This window comes from Rhinolophus sinicus, linkage group LG10 (genome assembly GCF_036562045.2).
Source record: "Rhinolophus sinicus isolate RSC01 linkage group LG10, ASM3656204v1, whole genome shotgun sequence".
Lineage (NCBI taxonomy): Eukaryota > Metazoa > Chordata > Mammalia > Chiroptera > Rhinolophidae > Rhinolophus > Rhinolophus sinicus.
The window spans coordinates 48,131,151-48,150,969 of NC_133759.1; the positions used below are offsets into that span (position 1 = coordinate 48,131,151).

Genomic DNA, 19,819 nt, shown 5'->3' on the forward strand with positions numbered 1-19,819 from the left:
ATTATTTTTTATGTCATTTCTGGCAGGAGAATGGGGGTGGAAATATTTTCACTCTGCCTCTTCGAATCTGAAGTTTCTTGAGTTATTCTTATTTAGATTGTAAATTCTTCCTGGACTAGGATAGTGTCTCTTTTGTATTCTTTCAACACCACGAATTTACAGGAGCTACATTAACAGAATGCACGTTGAAATACAGGTACTTTGGGCACACAAAGCTCTCCAAAAAGCGTTTGCATTTCTGGCTGGTTTGGCTCGGTTGCTGACTAAGAAACAAATTTGAATATTTCTGTCTTCTGTGAGCCAATGCTCCTGGTGTCCACTTAGCCAGTTTTCTTACAGGGCTATCACTGCTCGGCATGCTTTCTCAGTGATGTTCAGATCATTCCGAGAGAAAGGTGAAAGTCTTTTCACAGGTGAGGCTGAAAGGCTGGATGCTGTCCTAGGTTTCAGGAAAAGTGTCATCCCCCAAGCTTTTAACAATGGTGTGTGTGGGGTGGCATTAGGAAAATATGTGTCTGCTCAAGGTTTTCTCCTAAGATGTTTCTGAGAAAAATGTGAAAAAATCACTTCCCATATCCAGCGCCAGATCTGGCCTGTCAGAGCCCTGTTCATCTGGAAGATGAATCTAGCAGTCGGGGTTCATGGCCACACTGTATCCCTCTGTCTCAGAGGAGCATCCACGAGTTCTCCTTAGCCATTAGCTTCCTCAGGGACCGATAAACTCCTCTGTGCTTGGAAGCGACAGAGCACACAGCCGTCCTCGCTTGCGTGCTCTGGATAGGCCTGTGTTTCTGCATAAAGTCTCTGTCAATCCGAGGATGGAGAGTGTATGTGGGAACCCCCTTTTTTAAATTAGCCTTCAGGGCACAGCCTGCTCTCCATGCACTGTCACAACAAAGGGATCTTTATTTCTTTGGGGAATAGTATTAAGACGCAGGAGTTGGAATTGTATACTTGCCATGTCTGAAACTGCTTTTATCTACTGGTTCCCCAGTGATTGCTGACAACTCATCTCCAGTTCTGGCTTAACCATTTACTAGTTGTATAACCTTGGGCAAACTCATGTCTCAGCTTACTTAATCTGCTTTACTCCTTTAGAAACTGGGGGTGATAATATTTTTCACTGACCACCTACCTTAGAGGTTTACCGGTAGTGAGGCCTGAAGGGTAACATGGAAATAGAGTTATTAAAAATATAAAAATAAATTATTGATTTTATGGCTCAGAGACTTTTTTCTTATGAGGAGGGTAAGTTAAAAAGGGAAGTCTTGGTTGCCTCTGGAGAGAGTTCACTTCTTGGGGTAAAAACAGAATATAAGACAATTTGACACTCAGTTTGTGGAAGGCTTTGTTGCCACTGCTACATTCCCAACCCCCCTTCTCGTCAGGCCCTCCCCGTTCTCCAGGTAGAACACTAAACTGCACTGGGCAGGCTTCTCCTCTATGCTGCCAGGCCACCCATGTCTCTTGGCCTTGGCAGAGTGCTGACAATCAGCTCCCTGCTGCTTTCTCATCTTTTAAAATCCAATTAAACATCTCTGGCCACAGCGTGAGCATTGTCTGGTCCCCCGCACAGTGGAACTTCACCTGGGGTGGCATTAGGAAGCCAAAAGAGAAAAGCTCCTTTATCTTGGAAAGATCATGCCCACCGTTCCTGAAAGGATGGGACCATTGTGAGGTCTGGACCCATGTTCCGACTGAGCAGTCGCCCAGCTCACTTCCAAACTCCAAGATGTTAAAGGTCATGTAGCACATTTAACCATGTCCACATGGGCTCCTGTGCGTAGAAGTGAGCTGGTGGTTTAAAAATCAGCCATGGCCATAAAGTATGTGTGAGACACAGCAAGTCTGAGTGGCATGTTCTAGCAGGGAGGGTGCTGGAAAGTTAAGGTGGGGCCGATTGTGTGGGGACCTTGCAGGCAGATCATCAGAAGTCAGACACGGCGCTGGTGGAAGGCAGGAGGGTTCTGCTACAGGTACGGTGTCCTACCTGTAGATTGCCATCTTGCCATCACACGTTTCCTGAGGTTTCTCCAGCCCAGCTCATCACAGTGCCTTGGCAGGTCATTTGCTTAATATAGTAGTGGCTCCCTTTCAACACTTCGAAAGATGCTTCATCTGGAAGAATCAAAAGCTTCTTGTTCTGAAATGAATGCTATGTGGTTACTGGATCAAAACAAAACAAAACAACAGGGAATCTGGACTCTGGTTCTGAATCTGATGCTCACCAATTGGGCATGTGAAGAAGCTCATCTGTTCTTGGGACTTTAGCTTCCTTATCAATAAAATGATGGGGAGACAATGAGATGAAGATCTCTAAAGTTCCTCTTAACTTGAATGTTCTGAGGAATGGCTTCAACTGCTGAAATGCCTCCATTTTTTGTCACCATTGGTCTTACATGTCCATCGGACCATTCTGTTGAATCAAGTTTCTGAAGATGTTTTAAAGATAAATTAAGCGGCTTAAAAAAAAAGTCCACTGATCTAATTTGGCTCTTACCAGGTGGACTTTCAGCATTTGGGGCATTTTGCAGAAAGGAGAAATGGCTTGCCAGCCATGAGTGTGTCGACAGTGATGCCCAGGTTCCATCTCTTTCTCCGTTCAGTTTTCTTCCTGCTGTTGACAGCAGAGCTTATTATATGATGCAATAATCAACACATTTTCTATAGTTTTGGGAGATTAGATTAGAAAAAAAGGATTACTAAACCATGGAGTGACTGGGGAAGACTAAATGATAGAAGAGGGTCTAGGCTGGATCTTGACAGGGGAGTAAGATTAACTGTACAGAGAGAAGGGATTTGGGCATTCTAAGTGACCCAGGAGGGCAAAGCAGGGCTGGTGGGTCGGGAGGAGTCAGGAGCTGGCCTGGGGACAGCAGGAAGCAGTGGGAAATGAAGAGGGGTTTATAACCACGAGAACTCCCGGGGAACGCCCCTGCGCCTATGTTTGGTGCTCTCGCACCCCGAGAATCACAGTGTGGTCTGGGAACTTGCAGCATGGCATGGGCTGGGCCTGTTAGAAATGCAGCCTCTCAGGCTCACCCCAGCCCTAGTGAATTCAAATCTCCACTTTTACAAGATCCAAAGATGATTCCTGTGTACCTTCACGTCTGAAAAGTACAGTTCAGGACAATGATTCTCAGTAATGCTGACAACTGGGTCCCACTCCAGGCCCCCTGAATCAGAATTTTCTAGGGATGGCCTTGGACATTGCGAGTTTTAAGAAGATCTACCTTTCAGCCAGCGTTGAGAAATACTGTTTTCATGGCTGTTAAGTCAAGAATGAAAATGTTGGACCAGAGGATAGCACGATGAAAGAAGATTTAATAACGATCAGTCAGGCAGCAGTATCCACAGTGTGCTCAGGAGAAAGTGTTAGTGGTGAGGAATCAAAGTGAAGGAGAAGACAACTCCACCACCTTTGGTCTTGGTGGGTGAGAAAATGGTTGTGCTAGAAGTTGCTCTGGGGAGCTGGCTTACCGACGATGATAATGTTAGTTTGGTTTAAGACATTCCCACTTAGATTTGATGGTGACTACATCTGGCAGGTGTTAGGTAGTGTGGCAAACTTAGGTTAAATGGTAGGAGCAGAAGTATGGGTTTATAATCCATTATCTCAGAGGTGGGAGCTTGAGGCATACAAATGGTACAAGGAGAGCAGATAACAGAATAAAGGCTTTTGTTGTGTATAAACTAGAATGGTAGGCTTGGAAGAATTTTAGTAAACTTTAGGCCAAACTTCTATGCATGAGCCAAGTGTCCTCACCTCAGTGATAATGCAAGGAAAGTCTTTCCAGCTTGGCCTCAGCAACCCTCTGCCTAGAGTCAGGGAAGGACCATGCCCTGGGCTACCTTGCAGAGCCCGGTGGAGTTCATCACCACAAGGGCCCGGCCTGTGTGAAGTTCCCCTGCCAACTCTGTGACTCAGCTACATACTTCCACAGTGATATTTTCAGAGTACAATTATGTGTAGTGGAATCTCTTTTCCACAGCTGACAGTGTTGCCCATCTGTGGAGTCATTAAGCTCCGTACTCTACAAGCAGGGAGGAGGTACACAGTGGGAGCACACGGGGCACCGGCTCGGATGATGGGAGCCTGGGATTCATGCTCTGCACCCGGCTTCCGGAGCCCTAGCGTCCCTCCCCACAGAGGAGTGTGGGAATTGAGCAGTAATGCACAGAGCAGCTCAGCAGTAGAGTGCAAACCAGGTTCAAGATACATACTGAGATGAAAGAAGTAGGCTTGGGGTCAGAAAACCAGGGTTCGAATCTAAGTCAGCTGTATGACGTACTGGCAGCAGCCTTGTGTAAGGTTCCTGCTCAGTAAAATGAGGAATTTTCTCTTCTTTGTCGGCTGTAGTGAGCAAATGAAGTATTACATGTGAGAGTGCTTTGCAAACTATAAGGCACAATATAATAACACTTTTTAAGAAAGGGACACCAGAATGTCAGTGTCTAGACAGGTAAGGAAGAAGAGGACCCAATGAAATTGGAAGACCCATTTCCATGGTAGTTAGGGAGGTTTTCTATCTTTCTTAGTGCACCAAAAAGTAGGAACCTACCCATTTGGTTCTATGTCTGCTGTGATCTCCTTTAGCCCGAGACTTCCCAGGTCAACCCTTCGGGTTTTAATGCACCTACGATGTACACCTGGTTCTGTGTGTATTCCTGGTCTTTGGTAAAATTGTGAAGGAAGCAAAATTGCCTACAGTAACCCTAGTTACCCTCTTTTGGGCATGCTCCCCGAAGCAGGTATGCGCATCCCACTTCCAGAAAACAAGGTGTTCATGTTCTCTCCATTCCTCTCCCCTACCTGAGAAGTAAAGGACTCACTGTGATACTTCCAAGGATATTGGCATTTTAGGGGGAAGAGTAAAGCTTTAAGCTGTGATGATGGAATTTCTGGCGTCATTGAACTGGATGGAAACATGTAGACTTTGATGTTTCAGATATACTTGGAACTTTCGTATACAGGCTCCTGTCAAGTTGTTGGGATGGCCTTGTGCTAGAATATTCTCCAGCCCTCAAAGGTGTCACAAATTCTATGATCCACATTCCAAGTGCTCCAGCATTCTGTGAAATGGGTCCAGTTGCATTACTTTGTCAGGATTTTGTGAGAATCAAGAAGAGAACAGAAGATAATAAGCTATTGTGCTGCTCACACAATAAGTACCATTGTAATACAAGGGCATTAACATTCCCGACACTGGCAGCGTCTATTCAGAACCACAGCAAGCTACAACCAAAAGACAGCTCATAAAAAGCAGCTTATCTGTATAGTGCCACATCTTCAGCCTTGAGCATGTATCAGAAGCATTGGACGCCGCATTACACACAGCTTGCTGGGCCCCACCTCCAGAGTTTCGGGTTCCGTAGGTCTGGGTGTGTTGGAGAAAGTGCATTTCCCAGTTCTCAGGTAATGCTGCTGCTGCTGTCTGGGAACTACACTTTGGAAACCGTGGGTGTCGTGCTTTATAATTTAGAAAATGCTCTCCCATACCCATCGCCTACGATCCTCTTATACTTTGTGACCTTGTGAGGCTGGGGCTTCATAGACGAAGAAGCAAGCTCAGAAAGACTGTGATTGCTGAAGCCGCCCAGCCAGTGACAAGCACATCTGGGAATCCGGGCCTCTCACTCCTACTGCCTCAATCTTCTGATTCTTTCTATAGAAGTCTTTTTATTCATTTTGCCTTGAGCGGTTACAATAAACTATAATAACTGGGGCATTTTGGAGATTCATGGAGAAACATATAGAGAAGGAAGTAAAGGGACTGGAGGGAAAAAACTTCTAAGAAGAAAGGTGTATGGTTAATGCAAGGAACCCAGTTAGGCAGGAGCTGGGAAAGGAAGCCGAGGAGAGGCCAGCTGAAGGGAAGAGAAAGGGGAACAGCTGTGTATAGAAAGTTAAGAATCCTGAGAGACCTTCTTATACCACTTAAGCATTTAGCCTCATGGGACAAGATGTCCTGTCAGCTACTTGGTTCCTCTGAGGCTAGGGGCTTCCCCTAGCCTCCAAGGCCTAGGCTGTTTCTGATGTAGTGTGTTTGCAAAACCCTCCCGCCCACACTGGCATTCTTTGTTATTTACCATTAAAGTAGTATCAGTCTTTGAAAAATTATGAAGCTCTTGATATGTTTCTCTTTCAGCCCCATGTGTTCCTTGTATTTATCAAAATGGAACACTAACAAATATTTATTCAGTTTTACAGACATGTTGACAATAAAGACTACCATGTGTGTCTCCCTGCCATGGTGATTATTTTGCTCAATACATGATTGACTGAGATGTCTTCAGTGTATTATAAACACACATTAAAAATAGCAACCTAAAAAAGATAAAACTGACAAATAGAAAGTTCCATAATTTTGGATGCAATGCAGTGCCACCCTGGTTATTAGAACATGAAACAGATAATTCTCAGTGAGTTATCTAAGATTGTGTAATTATTCTCCCTCAAAGAAGTGTTGTTTTGGCTCCCACAATGTTCCTCTCATTTATAAAAGTTTCTCAGATTGGAACCTTTTTAAAAGTTGCATTTTTTCCTGTGTGGGTATTCTAATAACCTAGGCTATATAAGGACCTGCTTATTTTATCAAATTTTCAAACCAATGGTCCGATTCCAATTTTTAGCATCCATTTATCACCATAACTGTGAAACTAAGAGAGGTTACTGCGTTTTCATACTACGTTTTTGTCAAACAGAAAGTAAATGTTCTTAAGCTGGTTAAGTACTCTCTACTTTGTTAATCAAAGGGGACTAAAGGTGTACAAAGCACTCAAGATTTGTGCTGCTTATTTCTAAGGGTTTTATTAGTAAAACTGATGACATGAAGATTTTTAATATCTTTAGTATTTCCTACTTAATGCTCCCCCAAAGCACTGATTTAAGAGTTGAAAAGGCTTATGTTGGTATCGAGGATTTGTGACTTAGATTTTATTTAAAATTTATTTTTTAAATTTATTGGGGTGACAATTGTTATTAAAATTACATAGATTTCAGGTGAACAATTCTGTATTACATCATCTATAAATCCCATTGTGTGTTCATCACCCAGAGTCAGTTCTCCTTCCATCATATATTTGAACCCCCTTACCCTCCTCTCCCACCCCCCACCCCCCTTACCCTCTGGTGAGATTTTTTTTTAAAGTAGTAAGAAAAGGGAGCAGGTCTGCGTGCATGGTAGGTGACAGGTCGGACAGACACCATTGAAATGGGTGCCATTTAAACATCAGTTTTTGTTTTGTGACTTGAATATTTAAACTGTTCTGAAGAAACAGAAAGGAAACTATAATGTTGGAATCATAAAACTTCTGACGTTTACTGAGTCTCTGGGTCTCCCAAACAACTTCCTGTTCTTATAAATTTGCTCCTGTGCTTGATCACATGCAGACTGTGTGATTTTTCCATTACAGTGTGTGAATGTATCAGTTTTATTTCCAGTGGTTACTTAATGCTTTTCACCTGGAGGTGTCTGTGCAATAGTATTGACTGAACCCAGTGTTGGGGGTGCTGTGTATGTGTGTGTGTGTGTGTGTGTGTGTGTGTGTGTGTATGTGTGTGCGTGTCCACTTTCACATTAGCATGTACCGTGGAACTGTACTTACGTGTATGTACATAAATACCTATTTTACTATTATTTCTGTCCTTCTACTGTATCTTCTTTGGAGGTTATCAGTATTGATTGTTGAATCTTAAATATTAAAGTGTGTACCAGAAATTAAAATTAACCAAAATACAAAGATTAAAAAAAAACCACAACCAACTGTGTTCTATTGCTTTGGGGCTATACAGAATGACAGAATGCTGTTAATGAAAGAGAGCCACTACAGTGGGTTGATTTTAATGGGGGCAGGGAGTTACATTCCAAAGTCAGGGCATAAAGGCAAGAACTAAAAACCAAACAAAGAAAGGGCAGACTCCTGTCAGCACTATTTAGGTGGTGCCTACCCTTCTTTTCTCCCTCCCGTTCTCTCTCTGTAACTGTGTGCAAACCCCATAAGCTATATGATTCAACTTGATAGTATACGTCAGAGGCTCTACATTATTTTCAATCTTTGCGATAAATCAATGATGGGTGGTGTTACCCATGAGGGTTACCCAAAGCAACATAGCTAGTAGCCGGCAAGACCTGGATTTGAGCCCAGATCTACCTGACGCCAAAGTCTAGGCTCTCCAATACACCATATTAGAACGGTAAGAACCCTTAGGGATCATGTTTTATAACAAATTTATTTCACAGGTGGAAAACTTAAGACTTGTTCCCTTCACAGTTTCCCTCAGTCAGCGTGGAAAGTGGGGTAGTTGACTGTATTACTAGACTCTGCCAGGATTTCCCAACTGGGGAAATGGAGAGGATTTGCTATACCAGAGAATGATGGGTAAGATTTAAAAATTAGGTCAAGGGGGGTGGGAATAAACCAGTTAAAGGAACTGGAATTACTTAGTCTGATGGGAAATGAAAACTCTGCTCTTCAAGTGAATAGTTAGTTGATGAAGGACAAAGACCAGCTGGGCTCTACTTTCCATGCAGCCAAGGCAAAACGAAAGGCCTTTACATTTTGCTGGGTGGTGTATAAGTCTGTTGTCACCAAGAAATCCTGATGTTGGTGGTGGGTGTGGGATAGGAGGAGGGTGGCTAATTAGCATCACAGGATAGGGGACCCCACTAGGCTGGGAGCTGTCTTTGGCAGGTCTTTCTGCTTTCCTTTTCCAAGCTTAGGATAGCATTGCCCCTTTCAATTACTACAGTTAAAAAGTAATATCTTCTTAACTGACTCATCAGAACTTCCTGCACTCACAAATCTTTCCATTCTCTGACCCATCCTGCCTACTGGGGTTAGAGCTATTTTTATGAAGCACAACTCTGATACTACTTTTTGGCTCAACAATAGCCCCAGAAGAGCTGTTTTCAAAGTGTGGTCTATGGGCCCTCAAAGGTAAGGTTGCCAGCTATAGCAAATAAAAATATAGGATGCCCAATTATGTTTGAATTTTAAATAAACAACAAATAATTTTTTAGTATAAACATGTCCCATGCAATATTTGAGCGTTCTGTATTTTATCTAGGAACCCCATCTGGGGATCTTAAGACACTTTCAAGGGGTCTTTGAGGTCAAAACTATTTTCGTAACATTAAGACTTCATTTGTCTCTTCTACTGTGTTGACATTTATTTGCACTGATGGTACATATCAAAAATAATTAGAACCACTAGTGTATTAGAAATGAATCAAGGCAGTGACACTAAAGTGGACATCGTGTTATGGACAATCTCTGTCATGTGCTCACAGTAAACAAAAAAAATTGCCATTTTTACTTAAGAATCTCCTTGATGGGGCAGTAAAAATCATTATTTTTTAAATTAACTCTCAACCCTTGTGTAGATGTCTTCTTAATATTCTGGGTGACAAATTGGGATGTATGCGTAAAACATTTCTGCTGCATACAATGGTTGTCTCACTTGTATGATGGTTTGAGATATGAAGATGAATGGATTGCTTTTTCATAGAACACCATTTTTTACTGACAAATTCTGGTTTTCAGACCTAACTATTTGGCAGGCATTTTCTTGAAAATTGATGAAGTGAGCCGGTCACTTCAAAGAAAAAAAACTTGTCAGTATTTGTGTCAATTATAAAATTTGAGCTTTCAGGTGAAAATTAGAATTTTGAAAAACTTCTGTCTACCACTGAGAGCTTGGTGGTTACACCACTGAATGTGGTTTTTTGATACTATATAATGAAATGTGTCAATATTTGGAAAATCTGTGTAACTCAGTGAACCAATATTTTTCAAATGACCAATGTATGATGTTAGCAAATTATGTATGGATACAAAAGATCCATTCAAAGTGCAATACAAACTGCTAAATTTTAATGTAATAGAATATGAAAAGTTCCACTGATACAGTTTCAAATTCCACATTTCAACTAAACTTTAAAAGTTTCATTCTGGGGTCATACTAAAGAATATCCACAATTATCTGAAAAGGCTATTAAAACAGTCCACCCTTTTCCAAATATGTGAGGCTGGATATTCTTCATTTATTTAACCCAAACATTCTATCACTACAGATTGTATGTTAAAGAATATTTGAGAATCTAGCTGCTTTCCTTACAGCCAGATATTAAAAAGATTGGCGGAGATGTAAAAGAATGTCATTCTCACTATTTTGTTTTGGAAAATATAGTTACTTTTCTTTAAAAAATTATGTTAACATATATCGGGCTTATTCCTATTTTAAAGTGAATTACAAATGATTTTTAAAATGTTCTTATTTGGATTTTGAATATGGTAAATATCAGTTGATAAAACATACATAGCAAAAGCTCTTAGGGGTCTACCATAATTTTTAAGAGAGTAAAAGGATCCTGAGACCAAAAAGCTTGAGAATGGCTGGCCTACAGGACAATACCCAGACTGGTGAGCCAGATATTTGGGACTTTCCACCATCCCATGCCATCCTGCCTTTGCAAACTCACTTCTATCTCTGAAGTACCCCCTGGGTCCTAGCCTAGCCACCTACTTACTGATTTCTGTACATGTTCTGGACTTTTCTGCCTGACTTTGTGAATGCCACTCCCCTGCCTGGAACACACCTTCCCACCCCCTTTTATCCTCCTGTCTCATCAGGAGGATAGTGGGTCAGGGCTATCTTCTGAGAACAGGTCCTGAGGATGGAGAGACTCATTCAACCCAAACTTCAGTTTGTTTATGGGAATTTTCTGCATATATCCTTCAGGATCTGTTTATTTGTCTTCCTTAATTAGAATTCCTGGAGTGCAAAAGACCCAATTTTCCCTTTGTTTATATTTTTTACCATCTTATGGCCAAGTGTCCTACCATAAACTTTATGGGATTTTTGTAAATATTAACTATTTCTAGTGATATCGGTGGACTTTTATGATCCTGTGCAGATTATTCAGAGTATTTAGCGCCTGCTGTGAGAACACTTGGCAGTGGAGGGAGCGGCTAAGGAGGTGATCTTTGCTTAAGCCCCTGCACTGTGGTTGGGGGTCAGGGTTTACAGCCAAGAAGCAATCAGACAAGACAGGAAGCAATCAGACGAGAAGGTATGTGATCCAAGGAATAACTGGGTGATGTAGGCGTTTGGGGAAGGGGAGGTGGGGGTGGGCATGCATGTGTGTTTGCAGTGGCTGGGGAAATCAGGGATGGCTTCTGGGAGGAGGCAGAGACTTGCCAGGGAATGGTTAAATAGGGAGGGTTTAGTTAGAGGTCAGCAAGGCAGGATTTCAGGTCAGCAAACAAACATGAGCCAGGGCAGAGAGTCAGAAATGAGCACAGCATGTTCACAGCCTAACGAGTAGGCTGCTGACCACAATGAAGGTGAATGGTGTGAAATGATAAGGTTGAAAGCTAGTTAGAGGAGTTCAGATTGGACATGGAAGGAAGGAGTAACCAGCGTTTTTGTGTTTTTTTTTTTTGGTTGGGGAAATGACATGATGTTTTCTGAGTACAAGGCAGGTTATTTGTGGAAGGAGGAAAGAAGATGGGGTATTCAGTTAATGATCCAGGGGTGTGAGGTGGTGAGGCTCTGAACTGGGGTATCAGCAGGTTTTTTGCAATGACATACATGCAGGTAACCACATCTAGAATGCCAGCTGGGTGCCTTTAAATAGATGTGTCTTATATATCAAGGCATGGGGATTAAAACGCCACAATAATGTGTTAGTGACATAACTGGGCGGCTGACTTAGAGCCAGAATCTTTTATTCCAGCCTTTCCTCATGTCTTATTGTTTCAGCCACTAAATTACTGTGTGTGGTTTTGGGCAAGTGGCTTAACTCCATGATGTCTTGGTTTTGTTATTTGTAAAATGAGGATCTCAATAGCATCTGTCTTACTGCCTCATTTTGAGAATTTTGACTTACGGCATGTAAAGTGCCTATACTAGTGCCTGGCACATAGGAAGCCTTTACCATATTAGCTTTTCTTTATTCAGTAATTCACATTATTATGGGAACATAAATATTTAAATTACCCAATGGGCCAAAGCATTCAAAGCTGTGCTGAATCAAGGGCCTCAAAAAAAGCTCACTGGAGACATTGCAAAGATGAAACTCAGAAGCTGGGATGAAAAATGTTAAATATTCTAATGCCATAAACTCATTAAAATCTAAAGTGTAAAACCCAGAAACCCAAATCACAATTTAATCATGTCACTTCTCAGCTTAAACACCTTTATTGGTTCCCACAGCAGAGAAGATAAATCTGGTCTTCTTAGCAAGCCAGCAAGTCTCCCATTGGCTTTTCACGGCTATCCTGGCCTTCCTCCCCTAGCCCAGGTGGCCTGCCCCTTATACCCCATTTATGCACTATGAAATTGGTCACCTGTTTTTAATAGACTATTTTTTAGAGGAGTTTTAGGTTTACAGAGAAATTGCACAGAAATAATATTGATATTATTACCATCAACTAAAGTCCGTAGTTTACATGAGAGTTCATTCTTCGTGTTATATACCTCTATGGGTTTTGACAAATGCATAATGTCCTACCTCCACTATTATAGTATCATACAGAATAGCTTCACTGCCCTAAAATTGCCCAGTCCTCCATCTATTAATCCCGCCCTCTTCCCCTCCCCATCAGTTTTTAAGAATCCACAAAATTGTTCCCTCTTCTGTGAAATGTCCCAGATTTCCCCAATTATAACCTTCTTGATGCTTGCATAGCACTTTCTTCATACTTGTTACACCTCCTATATTCTGCATAGCATTAGAAATGTAGACACACTTTTCTTCCTTCACTAGGTTGTATGTCCTTTCAGGAGTAGCTATGCCATAGATTTGTCCTGACAACATCTGGCTGAGACCCTGTTCTTAGTAGGTGCCTTATGAATGTGGGCCCAATGTAACTGAATTGTGAGCAAATATTAGTGGGCAGGGGGAAGCGGGGAATTTGGCAGACTAGGTCTCAAGAGGCAAAGCTTTAGATCTAGAGTTCTGAAAATGACAGGTGTACTTGAGAACTGTATACGTGCTTCAGGACTCAGGGGTCCGCGGATGGGAAAGTCTTTTAAAGGGAACCGGCTTCTATCACTTCAGGTTTGGGCTCAGAAGCAGCTTTGGGTGAGGTAGCTCAGGTCAGCCTTCTGTTACTACTAAGCCAAAGGGCTCTTCCCCACCTCTCCTTCAAAATCAAAGAAAGAAAAAAGGAAAAAGAAAAGAAAAAGGACCAGGAGCCTGGTTGTTTCCACCCTTCCATTCCACATACCCCTCTCAAGAAGGCTCCTGGAGAGTCTTTTGTGTGGTCCCCACTCTCCCCTCAGGTGGCCCCCAACAATTGAGGAGCCCCAGTGTGCCTTCTTTGGTCAAGGAGCACTTTCCCTTAATTTCTTATTTTATTTCACGCTGAGCTTTTTACTTTCAAGACGCTATTCTCAAACGTCCTGAAACGCTGTAGGATCATGCAGATCGGAACAAAAGCAAATAAATCGAATCTTTCGAAGCAACAAAGAAGACGCCCGTCTCCAACACCAGCCCAACGTTAAATGAGAAATATCAGTCATCCACTAGATACAGTATTTCCCCGTTAGACAGGAGCTGCTGTTTGCAAAACCCTCCACCCCAACTATGATACAGTGAAGGTACCATAAAACAAACTACTCTTCTCAGCTCCCACACGGGATTCAGCAGTTGTAGCAGCATTACCTATTCCGTTAAGCAACACGAGCTGTTTGGAAGACCTTGGTTTTCACTTCCCTGTACCTGCCTCCAAACGCACATGGTGGGGGGAGACATCACCCCCTGACCCCCGCCAGCGTCTTAGAGCTCACTGCCGCGCCAGACCCAGCACAGGGCAGGGGTGGGAGGGGCGACATTCTGGAAACCTGGTTAGATCAAAAGGTGCTGTTACCTGGGGCACTAAGTGCTCTCCAGAGAGCCCGGCTCCCTTATCCCTCCCACAACCTGAAAGAGTCGGAGGAAAGGTCTGTGTGTCTGTCTGTGCGTTTGCCGGGCTCTGGAACAGTAAGAAAGCCAGGCAGAGCCCTTCCACACCCGAGCGACTACCGCCCGCTCGCACCTGTGCTTCCAGGGGGCGGGGCCTCCTCCAGGTGTGCAGAGGGGAGGACGCACGCCGAGAGCAGAGGCCGGCCGCGGGAGGCTCAGCGTCCCCTCCCCCGCACCCCCCGCCCTGCAGAAATGCAGAGGGAGGAGCGGTTAATCCGCACACCGCATCTGCTGTGGCTGCAGGAGCCACCCGCTTCTTTCGGGGAAAAGGGGGCGAGCACACTGCGGCGCGGAGGGGGTTAAGCGGGAGGCCGGCGGCTGGAGCGCGCTTTACCCCTTGGCGCCCGTCGGTCAGCTGAACCAGGCTGGGGAGGCAGCACCCCGAGTCTCACGCGGCGGCCACCCAGACCGCGCGGCCAGTGGGGGGAGAGCTCGGGGCCCGGCAGCCGACCGCTGGGGCGCGGCGTGGCCCGTGGGAGGCTCGGGGCGGGCGGGGGGAGGGAGGGGGACGGCGGTGGCGGGCGCGCAGCGTCGCCAGGGCGAACCGGCGTGCGGCGCGGCGCGGCGGGCGCGGAGCGAGCGAGCGAGCGCCTCCGTCCCCGGATGTGAGCTGGAGCTGCCCGCGGTCTCGAGCCAGCGGCGGCGCGGGCGGCAGCGGCGGCGGCGGGCACCGGGCTCCGGGCACCGCGGCGGGCGGCGGGCATGGGGGGCGCTCGGAGCGACCCCGGAGGCCGGGCTAGCATCCCCGCGGCGTCCCTCCGCTAGAGGAGGGGACCAAGCCAATTCTCCTTTGCAGCAAAAAATTTTACATGTATATATTATTAAGATAATATATACATCTGATCTTATTTTTTAAAAAAGTTTATTTTGCTCCATTTTTTTTTTTGAAAAAGAGGGAGCGTGGGAGGCGAGCGGTTTTTATAAATTATCCTTATTTTCTGTTATCTGTCCCCGTCCCTCCCCACCCCCTGCTGAAGCGAGAATAAGGGCAGGGATCGCGGCTCCTACCTACCCGTAATCCCCTTACCCGCTCCTCCCCCGCCCCACGCCCAGCACAGTGCCCTGCACACGTTAGGCGCTCAATAAATGTTCGTGGATGATGATGATGATGATGATGAAAAAAATGCAGCATCAACGGCAGCAGCAAGCGGACCACGCGAACGGTGAGCAGCCAGCGCCTGGGCACCGCTGCCAAATCTAATGCTTGTCATGGTCCTCCTCCCACCCCCTCTTGGTTCTCACCTCCCTCCCGTCTCTGATGCGCTGGGTGGGTTGAGGGGGTTGGAGAGGATGCTTCTAGCTCGGTGTCATCTATAGAAAGGGAGATGCGTGACAGCCATTCGGTTCTCCTCTTCAGGCCTTGAATGTCAGAGTTAATTCTGCGTTTGTGGGGTGGGGGCGACTGTGAAGTCCGTAGAGTACTGTGCAGCTGGAGGAGCGTGAGCCGAGGTGATTCGGGTTCAGTGTCCTCGGGCTCAACTTTCCTCCAACGCTCCCAAGCTATGGAAGGGGGGTGGCTGTTAGTCTTCAGCCCGAGCCCTCTTTCCATCCACTTCTCGCCTTCTCCTCCTTCTCCGCCCCTGGTTGACAAGGAAGAAAGATTCTGGTGGCATTGTGAAAATCCTAGGGTTGCCGGGTTTCACCCTTCTAGTCGGTGGGTGAAGCACACCCCTCCCCTCCAGAGGGAGGTCTGGTCTCAGAATCGCCGACCAGGGGTGGATTGGAGGGCGTATTCCCGCTCCCAGTGCCGCTGTGCACACGTCGGTAACCTAGCAATGCCAGGGGAGTCGCTGCCGCTGTGGGGCTCCCCTCCCCGGCTCTGGCCGGGTCACCACGTGCAGCTACCACACCGGCCCCGGGCTGGGTCGAGGGAGGCTGGAGCAGCTCCTGGCCAGCCCTCCTTGCCCTCCCTGGAGGTCGCTGGCACCCCCCACAACTCTCGCGGGCTTGCAGCTTTCCCAGGTGAGCTCTCCCCAAGGGAAAGCTTGGCACGACTCTTCCCAGGACGGGACTGTCTGCGGTTGGCCCCAGTGGCCCCCTTCTCAGGCTGCTGGGCAGGCGGACCTGTGCTTGCTTTGGCTCTCCGTTGTTCTTTACTTAGCAAGAACTGGTTTTGCAATGCCCATCCCTCTACCTGTGCCCCCACTCTCACTTTGACTTGTCTCATTAAGGAGGTTGTGACCCAAGGCAGGCAGGTGCCTGGGAGAGCAGCTTGGGTGGTGGCCTAATCCAAAGCCAGAGGGGGCTTTGCCTATCTCCTTGGGCTTCTGCCCTTGTGCATCAGGATGCCAGCCTTCACTGATGTGATTCCTGCTTGGGCCTGGCAGGCCCCTAGCATAATCCAGCCTGTCTATCCTAGGTGTAGAGGTGCAGGCTGCTTCTCTTGTCTGTTCCTCTGGATGCTGGCTTGGCTGCTTCAGCTGCAATTTAAAATGCAAAAAAGCCCTAAAGATGTTTTCTGTTTTCGGAAGCCTGTGGAGGAAATGAGTCCCAAGCATCATGAATTTTCATTTGCAGGAAGTGTCAGTGCATAATCTCGATATTTGTTATAGGGCTTTTGGTATTGCTCTGGTGCCAGTGGAGGATTTTTTTTTCCATGCTGAAAAAAATGCATTTATGGCTATGGAAAGATGTTGGAGTAACACTCTGAAAATGATTAAGACTATTGAATTATTGGCACTGCCTTTTTTTGGTGATGATGGTAATTATTTTGGAGAAAAGCTGTTAACTCATTAGCGATATGTGGGTTTTAAAAGTCAGAAAAGAATGTGGAATAAAATGTGGGCATGACCTCCATTTATCTAAAGAAATGCACTAAAAGACATCTTGTGAAGACATAGGTGTAAGGAGGTATTAACCCCATTGGGTGTCATGCAGCAAGGAGGTCCTCTGTGACTGACACTTAGGGCAGAGCACGGGGACTTTTCTTGCTGCTCTGGCTGACCAAACTCCTGCTTCTGAAAAATAGGACATGAGCTTCAAAATAGAAACATGGGGATGATTCCCCCTGGTTATTGCTGGAGTCAACCTTTGCTTTTCTCTGACACTGGATTTTCATTGTTTTTTAAAAAACATTTCTTTTTCTTTTTCTTTTTTCCCAGAAGCAAACTATGCAAGAGGCACCAGACTCTCTTTTTCTGGTGAAGGACCAACTCAGCCGAATAGCTCCAAGCAAACTGTCCTGTCTTGGCAAGCTGCAATCGATGCTGCGAGACAGGCCAAGGCTGCCCAAACTATGAGCACCTCCGCCCCCCCACCTGTAGGCTCTCTCTCCCAAAGAAAACGTCAGCAATATGCCAAGAGCAAAAAACAGGGTAACTCCTCTAACAGCCGACCTGCCCGTGCCCTTTTCTGTTTATCACTCAATAACCCCATCCGAAGAGCCTGCATTAGTATCGTGGAATGGAAGTATCCTTTTTTGGGGGAAGTCTTTCTCATTTTCCCTTTTACCATCTGTTCTTTAAAAGGATTTGTGTTCTGAAATGGCACTTACAAAGTGGTAGCAGTCTGGAATGTGCGCAATAGAAGAAGCTGTGTGTAAAGGGTTTCATTGTCTATACCTTCCTGTCTCCTTAGGGTGCAGATGGGTGGCTCTCTGGGTATATTTAGCATACTCTGTGTGTGTGTGTGTGTGTGTGTGTGTGTAGTGATGGTGGTGGCGGGAGGGAGTGATAACCTGAAACTTCAAAGTGGTAGGTAATTAAAATATGAAACTAACCTTTGGTCCTTTGACATTAGATGGTTAGTTGAAATCCACCACTGTTTTGGGGCAGTGATATTCATTGAACCTATTGTAAATAAGGTATACTGATTAAAAAAGAAGACTGTATGAGACTCCACCAGAAATAAATACATTTTTTACATTTAGTGGAATCTTCTCATTCTGATGTTTGAATTTGCTTCTGAAACTCCAATTAATGCTAAGGTTGCTTCCCCCTCTGACATTTGGTGATTCTAATTGTTCAGGTAGCTATAATACAAATATGAACACTTGCTTCATAGGGAGGGAGCAATTTGCTCATCAATGCTATGACTTCTTGGAATTTCCTTTTGACAAGTTCCAAAAAGGCATCTGAAATGTGAGCAGGAGGGAACATGCAAAGGGAGCGGTTTGTGTGTGCCTCTTCCCCCCCACCCCAACCCTTATGAGTTACAGAACAACCCTCTCAGTGGAGGAATTTGCAGTTGCTGCCTTTATAAAAAATCCTGTCTATGTCCTGGGACTGGAGTTACATTTCTGGGTGTCTTCTTTGTATTTTAAAAATTGAACTCCAAATGCCCAAGGATGGTTGTTATGTCCCAGATCTTGGAAAACTAGGGTGCTCTGTCTATTCACCCCCTTCCCCAAATCTGGAGGCCAGATGGAATCCAGTTAATGCCACTCTTCAGAAAAGGTTGACTGAGGCCTTCTTTCTGTGCAAATGGCTTTCTAATTAGTCAGATGATTCATTGGTCTGGGTAAAACAAAGCATTTCCTTTTTCCAGAAGTATATTTGGGGCCTACGAGGAGCCTTAGAAAAGGGAGGCTGTTGGTGACTTGCTCCAAAGTGGAGCAGAAACTCCCTTATAATGTGAGTACCTAGCCCGGCAGCTGTTTTCATGCCCTCTGTCTTAGCTGGCTATATTCTGTGCTCACGGACGCGAGTTAAAATGAGGCAACTGTCTAGAAAGGTTTTAGAGAGAGCAGCCAAATGCAAGGGTAAGATTTGAGGGGTTTTCACGTGCTTTTCCTTTTTAGAACAGATGTCTTTTCTCTAGGAGGAGTTATGGTGTCTCTCACATAGCTGGGATTGTGTGGATGTGTTTTCTCTTGAAGTTCTTTTCTAGTCTGAGGATGAACACTAGTGTCGGCCCAGGAGGCAGCTAGGTAAAAACCACTGCCTCTGACTCCTCAGTGGCATTGCTGGAGTCAGAAGCAGTGGATATGCTTAGCCAGAAAGATCTCCTTTTCAATATGCTGGTTTGACGAGACTGAGTAAGCAGGGACCTCTCGGTGGGGTTATTAATTTCATGTGGAGTGAGGTGGGAGGCCTGGTGCTGTTTCTCTTTGTGCACAGTAATTTGTATATAGCAATTTATGTGCGCAGAGTACCTTCCTGGACCATGCTGCCGACTCCCTTTCCTGCATTGCCAGACTCGTGTGTTCAAGAATTAGGGGATGTGGCTGCCAATGCAGGGAGGACCTGCCTGCAAATGGAACAGTTGGGAGAAGAGAGCCTTAAACCATATAGGATTTGTTTGTTTGCTTTTTTCAAATGACAGTTTTCTTCTAGTTCAGGGAGCAGGTTATAGAAACCCTCTAAAGCCGCTGTGCCAATCTGTCAACCCAGACCGGGATGGTGAGAGCCTGGTTTGTTTTTGCACACAGGAAAGGCAGAGTAGCCTGCATCTTGGAGGCATGAGGAGTGCTCAGCTTTACAGAAGGAATTTTTAGGATCAGACCCATCTATTTCTCTATTGCTCTGTTTCGCTTGCCTTGTAAAAGTCTTGTGGCAGTGAGAGAACATCCACCAATACCTGGAGACTGAAACTGGACTTACGTTTGGCCTTCCTGAACAGTGTTAGTATTTCTCAGATTTGTTGGTTTATCATTTAGGTATCGGGAAGTTAAAAAGAAAGAATGGTAGTGTGGAGGGGGGAGAGACAGTAAGTGTGTTTCTATATAGAATAACATTGGGGCGATTGGCTTTTTAAATTTCAGTAGGAACTGCTAACAAGAAAAATGAAAAGGAGATTTTGAAGTCTTAGGGTGGACTGTTTTAAAGTTGGGTCCCTAGATAAGAGATTTTGTGATACTAGGTGGGTTAAAAGAATCTATATGAATGAAAGCTAACTGGCTTTAAAAA

General features: G+C 45.0%; 1 protein-coding gene and 1 long non-coding RNA gene across 22 annotated transcripts in view; one reads left to right on the top strand and one right to left on the bottom strand.

Annotated features, from left to right (window-relative positions):
* Positions 1-19,819, top strand: part of CACNA1D (calcium voltage-gated channel subunit alpha1 D) — a 427,288-nt gene that overhangs the window by 106,125 nt on the left and 301,344 nt on the right. For 11 of the 21 annotated variants that reach the window (XM_074313099.1, XM_074313109.1, XM_074313106.1 and 8 more), the window contains exons 1-2: positions 15,734-15,935; positions 17,075-17,381. In XM_074313099.1, the coding sequence (XP_074169200.1) occupies positions 15,749-15,935; positions 17,075-17,381 (494 nt within the window). In that variant the 5' untranslated portion in view covers positions 15,734-15,748. Of the gene's footprint in view, positions 1-14,618; positions 15,137-15,733; positions 15,936-17,074; positions 17,382-19,819 lie in introns of those variants that run through there. The other 10 variants (XM_074313102.1, XM_019724242.2, XM_019724248.2 and 7 more) reach the window with 2 other exon arrangements.
* Positions 1,543-15,849, bottom strand: LOC109443625 (uncharacterized). Its single transcript, XR_012489710.1, has 3 exons — positions 15,216-15,849; positions 2,229-2,617; positions 1,543-2,118 (listed from the first exon to the last, which is right to left on the bottom strand). It is a non-coding gene; the product is annotated as an uncharacterized LOC109443625 (long non-coding RNA).